General features: G+C 38.7%; 1 protein-coding gene across 1 annotated transcript in view; it reads right to left on the bottom strand.

Moving 5' to 3' along the window:
- The window catches only part of CSMD3 (CUB and Sushi multiple domains 3), a 1,455,553-nt gene that overhangs the window by 18,560 nt on the left and 1,420,260 nt on the right, over nucleotides 1–16,733 (bottom strand). Inside the window, exons 68-69 of the mRNA XM_089664334.1 lie at nucleotides 11,684–11,796; nucleotides 7,424–7,511 (exon numbers count right to left, since the gene is read on the bottom strand). Of these exons, the coding sequence (XP_089520460.1) occupies nucleotides 7,424–7,511; nucleotides 11,684–11,796 (201 nt within the window). The remainder of the gene's footprint in view (nucleotides 1–7,423; nucleotides 7,512–11,683; nucleotides 11,797–16,733) is intronic.

Here is a 16,733-nt window from a genome sequence, read left to right as displayed (position 1 = left end):
ATGAGTAAAAAACACCGGGCAGATCACGGTTAGCGATCACTGGTATAGATAATGTATCTATCTGAGTAAAAAAAATTCATTGTTTGTAATATAAAAGAGGGCTACATAAAACTAGTGTGATATTTGACTCTGATTTCCATAAACAAATGCATCAATATCTGGTTGGATGCATGCGGCCCGTGGGCCGCAGGTTATACAAGCCTGTTCTATAGGTTTTGTAATGACTTTGATGTTGAGACATTAACTACTGTATATTAAAAGACATCATAAAACAATTCTGATAACATCATGGGGTGAGTATTCAGCATAGAAATACCCTAATCTTTCAGACATGCTTTATATCACATGGATATATATATATGCAGGGGGGTTTTTTTACATCTAAATTCAGAGCAAGCTGTCTAGCAAAAGTGACAGTGTAGGAGTTATGTGGTTTTAGAGGAGCTCAGTTACTATTTAAAGTGGTCACCTTTCATTTATATGTTATGAATCAAATTAAAAACACCCTGTTTTGAGCAATTTCAACAAATAATAACAAGAAATTCATGTTCTGAAAACTTTTGTTACATGTATTATTCACATACAGTTATCAAAATACGAGATTTTTGACAATAGTATCTTTAAGCAGGCTCAGGTGGCTTGGATAAAAATGAGTCTGGCAAGAATGTTCTATTATTTAGCCTGGAGGAAGATGCCCAAAAGGATGATCTAATCTGCAATAGGAATAAGGGATACTATAATGATAGCATGCAGAGATTGTGAAGCAGTCAGATGCAGCTGCAAGGAATGGCAGATTTTTTAAAGGACCCACTTGGCTCCATGGCGCCAAAAAAGAAGATTTTTTTCGAAAGATATTATTGTTGCGTATGACTGAGAATAATTATAGTTTTTAGTGAAGTTATCCCTTATCTGCAGATTTGACAGCAGGAAGAAGCCAAGACATTTACACACAATAACTTGTGACAATGGCTCATGTCTAAAAATACACATTTTATCAACTCCATTGAGATCTGAATAGGTAGTATGGCTGTATCCTGCTCAAAGTTTGAGCTATTCCTGCTGAATTGGCCAACATTTGAGTTGTGGGTGGCCTTGCAGGCACCACCTGACGTGACAAAAGTATATTTATAAAACTATTGAGCTGGAAGGAAAGTTGTCAATCAAACAGTAATGGCATCCTACCAGATGCAGTCACTGCGTAGCTGCCCTACTGTATCTCGACAGCTGCAGGTGCCATGGCTGCTGAATACAATTTCTGGTAGTGGGGATTCCTCCATTCTTGCTTAGTGTGTATAGGGAAATCAACTGATTTATTCATGTTCAGCCCATGGGTTGATCAATATAAAATCAAAGCTATGCATGGCTAGTTAAAGTGTTTATCTGAATTCTGGGTTTTTGTTTAGCTATCTGTTAAAAAGATGAGGAATTTGTAGAAAACTGAAAAGAACAAAATGGGGTTTATACAAGAAGCTAAATATTAAGTCTTTAGTTACCGCTAGCTAGCTAAAAAAAATGCCAACTTTTTGAATGGGTGGAATCAAGGGTGGACTGACAACTCATGGGGCCCCCGGGCTTTGTCCTTGCCCAAACTCAAAAAAGCCTATGAAAAAGGTACCAGGGGCATCTCATGGGGCCCCCTACTGACCCTGGGACCTCGGGCAGCGCCCGAGTTTCCAAATGGTCAGTCCGCCCCTGGGTGGAATTCAAGTCCTACTGGTCCAAATAACTTTTGGAACAAATAACTTTCACTATATATGATATAGTAGGATTATATGGAGTATGTAGTACTATGCTGTATGGAGTATACAACCTACAGCACAGCATTCATTTCGGAGCTGCGTGGAGTATGTAATATACTGCATATTAAATGGAATGGTACAGTCCAGAGTATGTCACTTACAGCACAGTATAAAGAATGGTGTGGTCCAAAGCATGTCAATTACAGCAGTCATAGTTGGCATAGTGGGGCAGTACAAAGTGAAATGGTTCAGAGAATATGACATAAATGCCAGAATCTATCTATTTTAATTAGTATAATAATTAACATGGAGAGCTCTGTCTGCAACAGATTGACCTTATAGAACACTAAACCCTGTGAAAAGGTGTGGAAAGGGAAAGCTCTCATTTACTTGTGATTTTTTTTTTTTTACTATAACTATGAGAAAACTATGGGAAGACTGTGCAGGTTTATCAATGAAATATGTATATTTTCTGTTACTCAGTTTTACTGCCCTTGTCCAAGTCTGACCCAGTAGATAGAGTGTCAAGGGGTTTTGATGCCACCTGACATGTGCTGCTTGTGAACTACCTGACCTCATACACTGCACACCCAAAAGTTAGGATACAGTCAGTGAAAATCTCTCTATTAAGTCATGTCTGAGCAGCACAAACTGCTCAGTACTTGTTGGGAACACGTTCATGAATTATCCAGAGGAGGCAGTGAATGGTGAGGCTAGAACATCCATATTGGAGACTCTGTCCTCAGTGCAGGTCACGAAAGCTGAGTCCAGTAAAATCACTGACTCAGCATTACTAACCTCTCCCCCCAGCCACTGTGCTGATCACACAGACAGATTCAGGGAGAAGGAGGTTTTGTTGTGGGGTGGGTGGTCCACCTTCCTTGTAATTGACAGTGGAAGACAATGGACTCCATGGCCATTATTGGACTGAATAGTGTCTATGGCAGTGGATATCAAATTAGAATGTAAAAGGGGCTTCAAATACGGCCCCTGATGTCTCCAAATGGCTGCATATAACATTTTATTATATGATATGCTATAAAAAACTGTCAAAGACTTACTAGAGAAAATGGTCAGATATTGTTCTACTGGGGTGGCTGGAGACTGAACTCATGCTGTAGGAAACATTTAGAGACTAGGGGCGTAGTATTTGAAACTAATAAAGATCACTGCTTAAAGACCCCATTTATAAACCTATGCTCCGACTTCTGACTTCTGGGACCCAAGGGTCGCACTTCAAACACCAAAGGGCTACATGCAACCTGCAGGTTGGGCACCAGGGGTCTATGGAATCCACCCACAGTTGTCCAATCTCAATCGCAAAGCAAGACCTGATGGGAAACTAGAATTTCAGAGTTCCTTAAAAGGCTTCACCAACAATCAATGTTTCCTTTCATCCTTAGTTACTAGAAAAGCTTAGCTCTTCGTATCCTCCAAATTCATTTTTTTTTTTGTGCTGTAATCCAACTTTCTGTGGGTGGCTATGTTCATTCTCCATTATCCCACTGTACATATGAATGTAGCCACCCTTTCTTTGCTCTTCTTTCTCCTGAGAGAGATGAACTATGGACAATGGGATGTTTATTGTGCATAGATCAGTGCTTGTTCCAAACAAATGGAGGTGAGAGGTAAAAGGAGAGGTTTGGGGGCTCACAGAGGATACTTCAAGGAAGCAGAAAAACACAGTAAGAAAGGATTTAATGAAAAATAGATTATAGGGCCATTAAGCAGAGATGTGTATGAATTATTTATTGACAAGAAGCATATCATTTCCTAATCAGTGAATTAGAGGTATTTTTTTTTCCTTATCTGTCGCAGCTATAGCACTAGATTCTTAAAGTGGCAGTAATGAGAACTACTGAAATCTGTCCTACATGTCAGAAACCTTAAAGTGGTTGTAAACCGTTACATATACCCAGTGAAGTGACTGGCCTCTAGTGATACGCAGAGGTGAAATAAATCCTCTTACATAATAGTAAGGTGTACCTATTTATCTACAGTCTTCTCTTCTCTACAGCTGTTCAAAGTCCAGCTTGTCTGAGTTGAAAACAGGGGGCGGAGAGCTGAAATCACACATTGCAGAGCTCAGTGAGGACAGCTCTGAATGCTGATTGGAGGGAAGAGACACACACCCCTTCATGCAGTTCACAGGAACAGAGCTGAAACTTTCAATCTTCTGGAGGTTCCTCCCTGTGGCAAACTTGCTCATCAGAATTGGAGCGGAGTTCCCCTTCAACCCTCTTTTTCATGTTCTGTCTGTTTATTTGAGGAATTCCTCAGCCTCATTCCTACCCTCCTCCCTTCCTGAGAGGCAAAGTATCTTCTGGCAGATGGTGTGGGGTCAACCAGGTTAAGACATCCTGCGTCCAGAGGCCAGCAGTCGATAAAGGCTGTAAAGTGTACTTCCTCCCCTATCGTACTCAAGATAAGATAATTGCACATTCCTCAGGTGAACTGTATGTTTCATATCATGGGGTATGAGTTGTAGTTAGTTTAGAGTTTCCCAATGACCACTCCCAAAACGTGTAGTCAGAGCCCCACCTCCCCTTTGAGAGGGACTTTTAAAGAAGAGACAAGCCTGTGAGCAGAAATGTAACAGATCTCCTTAGCTGAACATCGTAACCAAAAGGAGACTAAGGAATCACCCTGCTCTGCATCTTGGATTTGCAAACCCAGGCTAAGGGCAAGTAACTTAACCCTGTACTTTCCTTCCTAATTATCTCTTTGCTGTGTCTTTATATACACATATATATATATTTTTGTGACATCTCTTTGTAAATATTGTATCGCACCTGTCTGACTCTTTTAGTAATAAATCTTTCTTTCTGGAAGTGTTAGACTGTTTTTAAGCGCTTACCTGCAATTCACGAATCCCTGCCATTGAAGAGACGCTACTGTTTGTTATATCTCTGTATAGCAGGTCCGCTGGCCATGCTATACAAATCAATATTTCAACTATTATAGTGTATATTTGATAACGGGAGTTTCCCAGTCTCCGACAAAAGTGGTGGTGGCAGTAGAGGGTTAGTTGCGTAATTAACCCGACCCAGTAACAAGCGCATTCAGGCTGCAGGCACAGATTGTAGACCATTAGCTGGGCAATCGCTGTGCTGGGTGCGGCTGAGTGTGGCCTTGTTACGCGCGTCACACTGCGGTTTTAGATCGGCCGTCCTTCGGTCACAAGTTTGGTGAGAAGGTCTGGGGTCTGACGCCGTGGGCGTGACGTATTACTGTTAGTCGCGGTCGTGTGATTGTCGCCTGTTGGTGGCAGCGATCGTGGATCCGTGACACACCCCATCAACATTTTTCTCTTGGTGGAAGATAAACTTGTCAGAAGTGACTCATGCAGATATCAAAGGAATGAGGCATCAGACAGAAATGACACCTATTGCTGTTAATTGAGGCAAATATAAACTATAGAGGGATATGCTTCGTTCATATTTAATGTCTGAGGTTTACAACCACTTCAACCTTTAAAGCTAACCTGCCTTCCTTCTAAATTTTGTATTTTTTGAATACACATATGCATTCTGGTATGTTAAGAGCATAAAGTAATATAAAGCAATATGTGTACAAGCAAATCTATATATACAGTATATATTTATGACACTCAGCTCATTGAATGCATGCAGTGTGTTTCCCATGAGGAAAACAGACCGAAGCAATTTATTGTTTAATAATTCCTCTTTTTAATGAAATGACAATTTTGGTAGTTTATTTGCTGGTTAGTTCACAGGGGACACTGCGTTTTCATTGTGGTAGTGAATAATTAGATTGTAAATATGAAGCTTCTGTTTACAGTAAATCTATAAAAACCAAACAGGTGCTTTTCTTTACTGTAGGCAAGATTGCTTTTAATAACACTGACACAAATTGGCAAACAGAGGCGACAATGAATCATTTATTATATGAAGTGATGCAGTAAAATGGTTTGTCTATATTGCAAGCTGCAATCCAAATGTATTGCGGAGATATCTTTTCCTTCTGCAAAAAAAAGGTAATTGACAAGATATTCACTAGGGAGATGAACTTGGCTTATGAAATCCCGTTCCTTAAGGCTAAGTTTAGATGTGCATCAAGATTTCTGCACCTCTGAAAAGCAATCTGCATTTGGATTGCTTTTCTTTTAAATCAGGGAAGGTTTAATAAAGGTTTACAGGGCAAGTGTATATTAAGTGTATTACAAACAACCTTTATCACAGGCTAATCTTAGTTTACAAAATAAGTGCAGTGAAAGTCAAAAAGTAAAAAAAAAAAAAAACAACAAAAAAAACCTGAAAATGTACAAGAGAATCAAGATAGATAAGTATGAGCTACAGCAAATTACACATTTAGGTGGAGATTTACTAAAACTTAAGAGTGAGAAATCCAGTGCAACTCTGCATAGAAACCAATCAGCTTCCAGATTTTCTGGTCAAAGCTTAACTGAACAAACTGAAGTTAGAAGTTCATTGGCTATCATGTACATCTGCACCAGATTCTGAGTACTCCAGTTTTGTAAAGCTCCCCCTTAGGTGCCTTTCACAAGGGCTAGATATGTTTTGTTCATCAGGGGATCTGTCCGCTGATCCCCTGCTGAACTAACTGGAACTACCAAATGACAGGTCTGTCTATTCCGCTTATTCAGAGTGGACATGGACACAGCATACATTTCCTCTATGGTCAGTCAGATGTAAATGGACTGGTTGTTCGTTTATATCCAACTGCCCTCCAATCTGACCAGGGGAATGGATCCCCCTTCCGTTTGTTTTTCTTGTATCAGATTGGATATAGTCGGGGCACAAGTCAGTGTGCATCCAACTGCCTATAGAGGAGACTGGAGGGTCCGGGCAGGTCCAGTTCAAAAAGGACAGGCAAACTCAACCAGTCTGTGTGAAAGGGACCTAATTTGACATTGAATCCTGGTCATTACAAGATCCAAAGGTGACAGGTCATGTGTGGCCAACCATTTACCCCATACTTTTTAGAATTTAGCAGGACACCCTCTATGTTGGAAAATAACATGTTTTAAGCATAGCACATGGCCCACATGATTAACCCATTCTTCATGAGTTGACGGTTGTTTCCAGTATTGTAACATAAGCTTCTTGGCTTAGAATAGGCCTCTTGGATTGTTTTTCAGAGATGTTTGACAGGTGGTGAGGAGGTAATATGTTGCAGTGCATCTTAAAGAGGAGTGGTTGGAGAGCTGTAAAAATGCAGCTCAGCTACAATTTTTTTGCCCCCAATTGCAAGTCTAAACAAGCCCTTAAAGGCAATAGTAACCAAACAACTTTGATATTTGCACCTACATAAAAGCACATTATGAAACTGCATGATCATGGCTTATTCCTGCCTGTATTTTATTTAGTTCACCTAAGATACATCACATGATCAATTTCAGAGGCCAACTCAATGCTTTATTTGTGCAGTAAAAACAACTTCACTAAAGGCACTTCTTTCATCCTTAGTCATGGCCTGGGAATGAAAGGCTGACAATATAGGCACACAGCAACAGACACGGGTGACAGTATATCCTAATGGTCTAGATGTATTGAGCAAACTCATTTTGTCTTTCTAAGGTTGAGGACTAAACTGGCCTGGGAGTAAGACAGCAGGCCTAGGAGGACAGGGAATATACATCAAGACTTGTTTTCATTGTATCTAATTTCATAGAACTAATTTGAGACTTTTCAAATACTTGCCTATACTTCTTAGTCCAAATTGCCCATAATCTTTCCCGTGAATGGAACCTTGAAAAACATACGTAGCGCCATCAGGCTCAGCTGACACCTGAAGAAAAAAAATAGATCATATGGATTTTGTATTTACATTTTGCATTGCATTTTGATTAACAGTATTTATGTTACAGAAAATTTTGTTCTGCAGATTACAGAAGATACAACACTGGCTACTGAGAAGTATATTTAAGCTCTAATGAGCAGAACCCTCTTGTACCAATTGTATTGTAACTGTCTACCTTAATTTTGTAAAGCACTGCGCACACTGTTGGCGCTATATAAATCCTGTATAATAAAAATAATAAAAATAATAATAGTATTTAGTCATGCTAAACCAGGGATCCACAGACTTTACAAACAAAGGGCCAGTTCACTGTCCTTAACCACTTGCCGTCCGCCTGCTGTTTATATTGGTCAATCAGTAATCACATGCAAAGTAGTAAGCAAGATGTCACTTGTGAGATCATTGCTTACTACGTGTGAAATCTGTGAATGATCACAGAGATCACATGGTACAAGGCTATTCACAACAGCCTTGTACCATGTGACAAGCTGTGACCAATCACAGCTCACTCAGTAGTTCTCAATGGCTGCAAGAATGCAGACAGAGAGAAAGAGAAAAGATTGCTTTTACATCCTATATGGGTGTAAAAGCAATCACTGTGAAAAAAAAATCTTCATCACCCCCTACAAGTAGTACAGTGTCACCATGGTGACACTGTACTGCTAGGGTGACAGTATGTAAAAAACAAAACAAAACATAAATAATAATGTAAAAAAATAAAATAAAAATGTAAAAAAAATGTTTAAAAATTATAATTTTTGGTTATAAACTAATTTGGCTTATTTTTTTTTTACTAAAAAGATGACGGAATACATTTTGGCCAAGATTTATGATGAAAGATTATTTATTTGCAAAATTTTATAAGAATAACACTTTTTCATTTTCATAGCAAAAAAAATTAAAATCCCAGCGGTGAATAAATACCACCAAAATAAAGCTTTATCTGTCTAAATAAAATGGTAAAAAAATCATATGGGTACAGTGTTGCATGACCGCGCAATTGTCATTCAAAGTGTGATAGCGCTGAAAGCTGAAAATTGCCCTGGACAGGAAGGGGGTAAAAGTGTCCGGACAGGAAGTGGTTAAGATTTAATGGATGTTATAGTATGACATGTGGCCTGGTATCAGTAGGGATAAGCAGTGTCCCCAAGCTTGGGGATCAGTAGGACTAAGTAATGAACTAGAACCTATGGTCAGTGAGGGGAGGAACAATGCTCCATTGTTTTTCCCAGTGGGAGGAATCCAAGGGCCCAGTTAAATGCAAGCAAAGGACCACATGGCCACATTGGGGGCCACTTGGCTAAACATTGCCACTGGTTAAAACTTAACTCTGCCTTTTGAGTAAGGTTTAACTGTAAAATTAATATTTATTTTCCTTTCTCTGGGGCTGATTTACTAAATATCTATCTATGACAGATATCCTGACATGATCAAAATTCTAGTTGTCAGTAAAGATAAGAACCAATAATTTTGCTTGCTTCTCCTTCACAATTCTGCCACAGAGGTGGAAGAAGTCTGTAGAGATCAAACGAGGTACAAGGGAGTACAAGACTGATCTGAATTATTTTAATATATGTATGTTTGGGGAAGTAATATCGAAATTCACCTACCGAGTCAAATACACCGTGCTTCAATCTGTACTGTGTTTTTAAATCTATCTTCATGGTGTGTAATACAATAGGCCTAAGAGTTGCCCTTCAAATAGATGAGCTCAATAGTGAACTAACTGAAAGACTGAAAATGTGGCAGCATTCATTTATATTGTCCAAACTGCTAATATCTATCCAGAACTGACAGTTTATGGGTAAAGAAATGTGTTGCAAGAAAATAATGTATTATAGTAAAAGGACTTTTAATATATATTAAAAAAATAATTTCCATAATAGAGCATGTGACCCCTTCCAGTAACTCCTCCATGAAAGAGTGACTGGCCACAAAATGTCCGCACCTGGAAGTTGATCATGTTTTTAGCTGACAAAGGTATGTTTTGTGTTGCCCATCTCTGAAAAATAAAATGGAGGGATCCCTTTCTCGTTCTTTTATTCTCGATTGAAATTGTTTAGCAGACAACCTGCTGTCACCAGCACCAATTCTGAATCACTGCTTGATTACATACATAATACTAGTAACATAGTGGAAGACATTCCTTGTGCTACAATTTATAGTGGAATACATGTATTGTACTAAGGATAACATTGGAGAAATACATTTTTCTAAGCATTATAGAGGAGGATACACATTGAGCTAGAAAATGTAAAGGGGGGCATACTATACCTCAAGCTAAGCATTAAAAAAGAGGAGAATACATTGTATTAAGTATTATAGATGAAGACCTATTCCATACTAAGCATTACAGTGGAGGACATAGTTTGTACTATATAGATATAAATTGGGTGGACATAGATTGTACTAAGGAATATAGATGGTCCCTTACCACGCATTACAGAGGAAGATATACATTGTACTAAAGATTACAGACAATGACCTACCCCATACTAAGCATTATAGAGGAAGATATACATTGTACTAAGGATTATAGGGGAGGGCCTAAATCATACTAAGCATTATAGAGGAAGATATACATTGTACTAAGGATTACAGACAATGACCTACCCCATACTAAGCATTATAGAGGAAGATATACATTGTACTAAGGATTATAGGGGAGGGCCTAAATCATACTAAGCTTTACAGAGGAGAATAACATTGTACTAAGGACTAAAAAGGATGATCTACACTGTACCAAGGAAAATAGAAGAGGAGCTAAGGATTATAACAGAAAACATACTTTGAACTAGATATTAGAACAGCCTTTCTCAACCTTTTCAACACATGGGAAGAATGCTTCTTATACTTGTGGCCATTGGGAAGAATTCCCCCCTTACAGATAGCTAAAAAGATTATTGGTGTCAGTGGTAACTTATCTGAGAGGCAGAAATTGCTCATTGCTCAAGAAACCCCTGGGAACCTCTGGAGGAACCTTAGAGTTCCATGGAACCCCGGTGGAGAAACCCTGTATTAGAGGGAAAGACCTACACTGGACCTGCATCACACTAAGAAATACCTGTATATAAGAATGCTTGCACTTCCTGAAGGGTTAAGAGGGAAGCCTTTATTATACTAAGGTGTCTATAATAGAATGGCCAAATTGTAATAAGGATTAAAATGAAATACATACAATACTAAGGATTATAGTGAAAGATGTATCTTTACGGTATATGTAGGAAAAAAGCAAGTGTTACATTAAGTAAAACTAACATTAAGTTCTGCTGGTGAGGTTTAAAGGATAAGTTCACCTTTGGGAATATGTTACATATTCAACTCATTTTTAGGGTGGAACATGCAACATGTTCCCATAGCCGCAGCCGCCGCTTGCCACCCTCCCCTCCCTCTGACAGATAGTATGGGGAGAAGTCGTCCTGTGCTATCTGTCAGATTTGAAAGCTGCGCAGCCATACGGGGCAATGCCCACATGGCCACATCATTCAGGCTTGTAGTTTTCAATGAACTACCATGGTGCTGTGGAGTGCCGTGGTAGTTCATTGAAGCTTCCTGTCAGAATATCTGCTTGTTCCTACATCCCGTACGGCAAGCAAATAATCTGACAGGTCTGCAGGAGACCTGCATGGCATCAGCAATCTACTGATCACTGGTGCAATGCTTTCTCCTGTAGACAAAAATAATAACTGCACATTTATTTTATCTGAAAAAAAAAATATGCATTTATTATTTTTGTCTAAAAGGTGAACTTATCCTTTACATCAGGAGAGATGGGTTTATGTGAAGTTTGTATTTATTTTCTTTCCTTTCTTTAAGTTGTTTAGACTTACAGGGCTTAATTTGCTAAAGGTGAATACACTGTACCCTTTGCAAGTGCAGTTGCAGAGCTTAGTGAATGTGGTAAAGCTTGACTTTATAAAGAATACCCAATCAGGTGCAAGAAAAAATAATAATTTTTGCTTGCACATGATTGGATGATGGAAATCAGCAGACCTTCTCCACATTCACTGAGCTCTGGGGAAAAAAAGGTGCAACTGCACTTGCAAAGTGCACAGCCTATTCACTTTTATGTCTTGAATAAATCAACCCCATAGAGTTTCCTCCACATTTTCTTCTCCATCCTAGTATTAGAAATATCTTATACACAACATTATACTCACAAATCCATCCATCGCCCATTTCTCATCTTTCATTTTGCTCAGGGAGGTGTGAGATGATGTTTTTACTGAATTGATGTGAAGTATCAAGCGTGCTTCTTGGCTTTTGTAAATCCCTGAAATAAACAGATTTTAAAATTAGACACACGTGCAGTAATTATAAATGTACATTATATGCATGTAATAGCACTCCAGGTTATTAAACAGCCCTTATAAATCATTAGTGATTACATGAGTTGCTCATGAGTTTTTATACTGCGCTGCTAGAGTCCATTTACTGAGCTGAGTATTTCTATTTAATATTTATAGTTCCTTCCTTCTGCCTTTAGTGTAATGCAATTAAAGTACAACTCCAGGCAAAAAATAAAAACCCTTTAGTCCAGTTACATAGCCATTAAAATCATTTAATATATATTTTTAAATACTGATAGTATATTATTTGCAGTCTGTCTTAATATCAACATTCTTGTTGCATTGTGAAGCTTTATAGAAGCTCCAATGCGTTGCAAAAAAATGTCATCCTTACTTATTCCACACATTGGGGCTGTAATGGGGAGATGTTTAGAAGTGCTTAGAGGAAGCAGAACATATAGAAAATTATCTTCAATGTGATGTTTATTCTTAGTCCAATGAGTATAGAGGAGGTGACAAAGGACGCTTGATGAGTTGAGTGTTCTGTATAGTGGCTGTACTATTATCTGTACATTTTGGTAAAGGTGTACAGTATGAGTCACAAGCAAGAGTATATATAGTTAAAATATTTTTTGCAGGGTTTGACGCTGATAAAATTTATCTCCATTTAACTTTGACGTAAAAGTGACACACGCTTTTGGTGTGGACCACTTGCAGATTTAGAATGCTGATGGAGCAGAATTACTGATTGATGTTCTGGGCAAAGCCACTAAAATCATTGTTAGCCTGGGGTGTGAGGACACAACTGCTAGGTCCTTTCACATGGCTGACCTGACAGGTCCTGACACATCATCCCCCAGACAAAGCTACGCAGTCCCTGTGGCGCAACGCGTTGGGGAGGGGCAGTGACGTCACCGCACATCTGATACAGCGAGTACTGACGGCGTGGGGTACATACCCTCTGGCCAGACCTATACAAAAAGCGCTATTGATGTTTTTAACATGTGAGTGTAATGTGAAAGTGAATTAAAATCTGAATTTGTCTCTGGGATAAGGCACCATATATTCTTTTCTCTTTGCATGCATTTGGCTGTTACAACAAGGAGTGGATCAAAGGAGGGATCATCCCTGACAGGCATACAAGCTACTTGCAAGGCTGCAGGATTGAAGCACATATTAGAAGGAGAGAGTGGATCAAAGGAGGGATCATCCCTCACAGACACACAGGCTAATTGTAAAGCTGCAGGATTGAAGCAAACCATATGTTGGAAGGAGAGTATGATTTGATTTGATTTGACTTGAACACTATAGTACTTTCTTTTTGCACTTGGGACTTTTTTTTTTATACCTTTTGGATTTTTTGGACTTTATATATTATTTTTATCATGAATTATTATTTATTTGATTTATTAACTGGCACATATATAGGAGTATTTACAATTTTTTAAAGGTATCATCAATTGTTGATTTATTTATATTATTTTTCAAGCACTGAGCACTTTTTTAATTAGTATTAGAGAGCGGTAATTATTGAATTAATTGACCTGACAGGTTCGCCTTGCCTTTTTTTGGCAGACTTGATCGGATGGTCCATGCATTCCTTTGGACAGATGGGTGTAAATTGACTAAATGGACAGTGTAGTCTGTTTACTTCAAGCTGCCCATTGAGTGCTCTGCTCCAATCAGCAGGGGATCTGTGAGCTGATCCCCTGCTGATCGGAGCGAAATCCATCCCGTATGAAAGGGGCCTTAGAGTAGCCATCTGAAAGCAAAAGTATAACTCCCCTATCTCAGTCTTCAGATATACAAGTTCACATGAGTAAAACAAAGTACAATGATAAGCTTTTGGAAGACCTATCGGACAAGTCTTCCCTAATCCTGTAAGTTTGGAAGTGATTTGATTGAACCCCCAGATAGGAGTGTTGCGAGAATTAACAGAGAGTATGTGAGAGTTATAGTGAGAATGACTATCTTAGCCTAGAGAGTAGACCTCTTTTGATCTCCCTGCCAACCATCACCTCATCCCTATTTCCTCTCTTCTTATAATTAGAATTTATGTACTATATCCTTATTTGTAAATTAACCATACCCCTTTTTCCAGATCCAGTTTACCTTCGTTAAAATGAAGGCACCTAAAACACAGCACACTCTCTTCAGCTGGTAACCTATATTACATGCACATATTTCAGGCCAAACTGACCAGGAAAAGTGTTAGAAACAGTTACAGGGATCTGCAGTCTCTGCTGCAAAATGGACAGGGCAAACCTATAAAACAACCAGCAAAAGGCATTGACTGCAGCAAATCGGATAAATTCACAGCTGCCTGTAGTTCACACAAGAGGATGACCACATTCCTGCAGCATTGGATGCTGGTGGTCACACTATTAAAAAAAGGCCTCAGAGTTAAGAGAAACTGGTAGAATTATTAGGTGTTTAATAAACATTAGCTCACACCAATAAAGAAAAAAACTACACTTACAAGGCAAAAAGGGACAAAAAACTTTAGTATTTTGATTTACAAATGCTGCTATTAAATTTACATTTACAGTATCTATGGTATCCAAAGGAAATTCTAATATTACAGTATATGACCTGTTTAAAGGATAAGTTAACCCCTGGTAACATATTACATGTTACACTTAGTTAGGATGTAACTTGTAACATGTTATAAAAGTGCACCTGAATGCGCCTCTCTGATCCTCCATTGTGACAGCGGGCGGAGGATCTTCTCCCTGCACCTGCTGTCACAATTTAAAAAGAGTGCAACTGTGCTGGGCTCCACCCACACAGTCATGTCATTCATTCACAACTATCTGTGAATGAATGAACTACAACTACCGTCTTCCACCGCACCGCAGGCTGGTGAGCGCTCTTGTGGATCATTGAGTGTCCTGCTCTCCTGTAACTGTCTACCCATACAGGAGGTACGGACAGACAGCTATACTGAAATTCTGCAGGAGCCTGAAATTGTACTCATAATCTGCTGATCATGGATGCAATCCTCTGAGGGCTCCAGGAAAAGAAATATACATTTTTTTACCTGAAAAAATACGTACAGTTATGATTTTTTAGAAGGTGAACTTGGCGTTTAAAGAACAGCTTCACAATAATGGATCCAGAAGGAACTAAAGGGCACTCATTTGCTTACACTCATCTTTGAGTTACAAGTTTTCTTACCTGTCTAACTGTGTTTAGTGTGCTCCCCAAACAAACTCTATTTGCTGTCTATAGGCTACTATATACATATCTGTAACTTCTCCCCAATGTCTCCTATATCCTATCTCCAATATCGAGCTTGCCTGGGGAAGATTATTAGGTCGGGATGGATTTTTCTGCATGATTGCTATTGTTTTTACTGGAGACAAGCTGTGACTGCAATAGGGATTCCTTTCCTCCCTCCAAGCTACTGAATGAAGTAGTGGCGTAGTAAAGGAAAGGTGAGGATATGCTCTCTAGGAAGGGGGCATGGGTAAACCACAGATTTGCTTCAAGAAACATGCATTTATATATATTTGCCTAGTTGGAGTCACCCAGTTTTTTTATTCATTGATTGGCAACAATTTTGGTATTTATATGAGGGGAATTCAAGTCATACCTGGATTTTTACTTTACAGGTATAAAAAGGGAAGCTAGTGTGGCTGTACTATACACAGTAGTAAGTGGCAAGTGTGTCCTATTACTGATAAGTGGCGCACATGTGGCGGGCCAGTCCAAAGACCATTAATCAAGATCACAGATGACAGTGTTAGTGCGTGTATGGAACAGCATGTGATAATGAAGAGTCTTGTGAATGAAGGCATAAACTCAGGAGTATCTATAGAACACTTCAATCACAGTATTGTGATAAGACGCTCAGCCACAGTAAGACATTTGAATGGTGTAAATGCTACAAAGATGACCATATGTCCATCAATGATGATCCCAGCCATGGAGGTTCCCAGCCCACATCAGTAATTCCTGTGAACATTCACCACCTGGATAACCGACGCATAACATGTTTTGAAATTGGACCCCTAAAACAGTTGCTCAGAGGTCAGCATTTCAGCACTGATGACGAAGTGAAGCAAGCTGTCCTAGGATGGTTCAGGTGTATTGACAAATGTTTCTATGCCAAAGCTTTCCAGGCATTAGTTAAATGCTGGGATAAATATATAAATGTAGCAGGGGAGTATGTCAAAACATAAATGCAGTTTCCACTCCTTGAAATTTGTTATTTTTATTAAATAAACTCAAAAGTTCCAGTTTGACTTGAACCCCCCTCGTACCTTGCCAAATGTAAATACTCCCCTATTTTCAGCAAATGTTAAACAGCCATCATAATTGATATGTGAATAATACAAATAATCTTCTGTTGCTGGTAAAATACTGATTATATAAAGGGGATGGCTGAAATAATAGAATTTGACTAAATCAGAGTAGAAAATGGAAACTGGTAAACTATCAAGAATGTGAGCAGCGGGGAATATTTATAAATAGCTCAAGCTATTTGATAGGCATTATAAAGGCCGCTGAAAATAGGGGTGCTTTATTATATTCCCTTCTTTATTAATAACCCCTCTAGAGTTAAAAATTCTGAACAATTTATCTAGCCTTCTGGAACTTTTTTTATTTCTGAGGGTTTGACCCTGCTTGCAAATTCAGGGCTGATAATAAAAAGTATTTCATAAATGTCACTGAACAGCTAGGTATTTTGTCCTTAATATTTAAAAATGAACCAATTTCAGTGAAGTAAATGATTTGAGATCAGATATGAACAAAAAAAAAAAAAATCACTCCGCAAAGTTTCATTGACTTTTTTTACAAGTTATAAAACTTTACCAGAAAATGTCACCAGTGCTTGTAGAATGAATATGCAGAGATAGCATTTTGAATCTAGAGGAGCCACGTTTTTATTCCTTTCATATGGCATGGACTGTATAAT

The sequence above is a fragment of the Staurois parvus genome, unplaced genomic scaffold (assembly GCF_062004578.1).
Source record: "Staurois parvus isolate SC_StPar_1 unplaced genomic scaffold, SC_StPar_1.0 ptg000047l, whole genome shotgun sequence".
In the NCBI taxonomy this organism is placed as follows: domain Eukaryota; kingdom Metazoa; phylum Chordata; class Amphibia; order Anura; family Ranidae; genus Staurois; species Staurois parvus.
The sequence above is the reverse complement of the archived record's forward strand: the minus strand, read 5'-3'. Positions and strand labels throughout refer to the sequence as shown.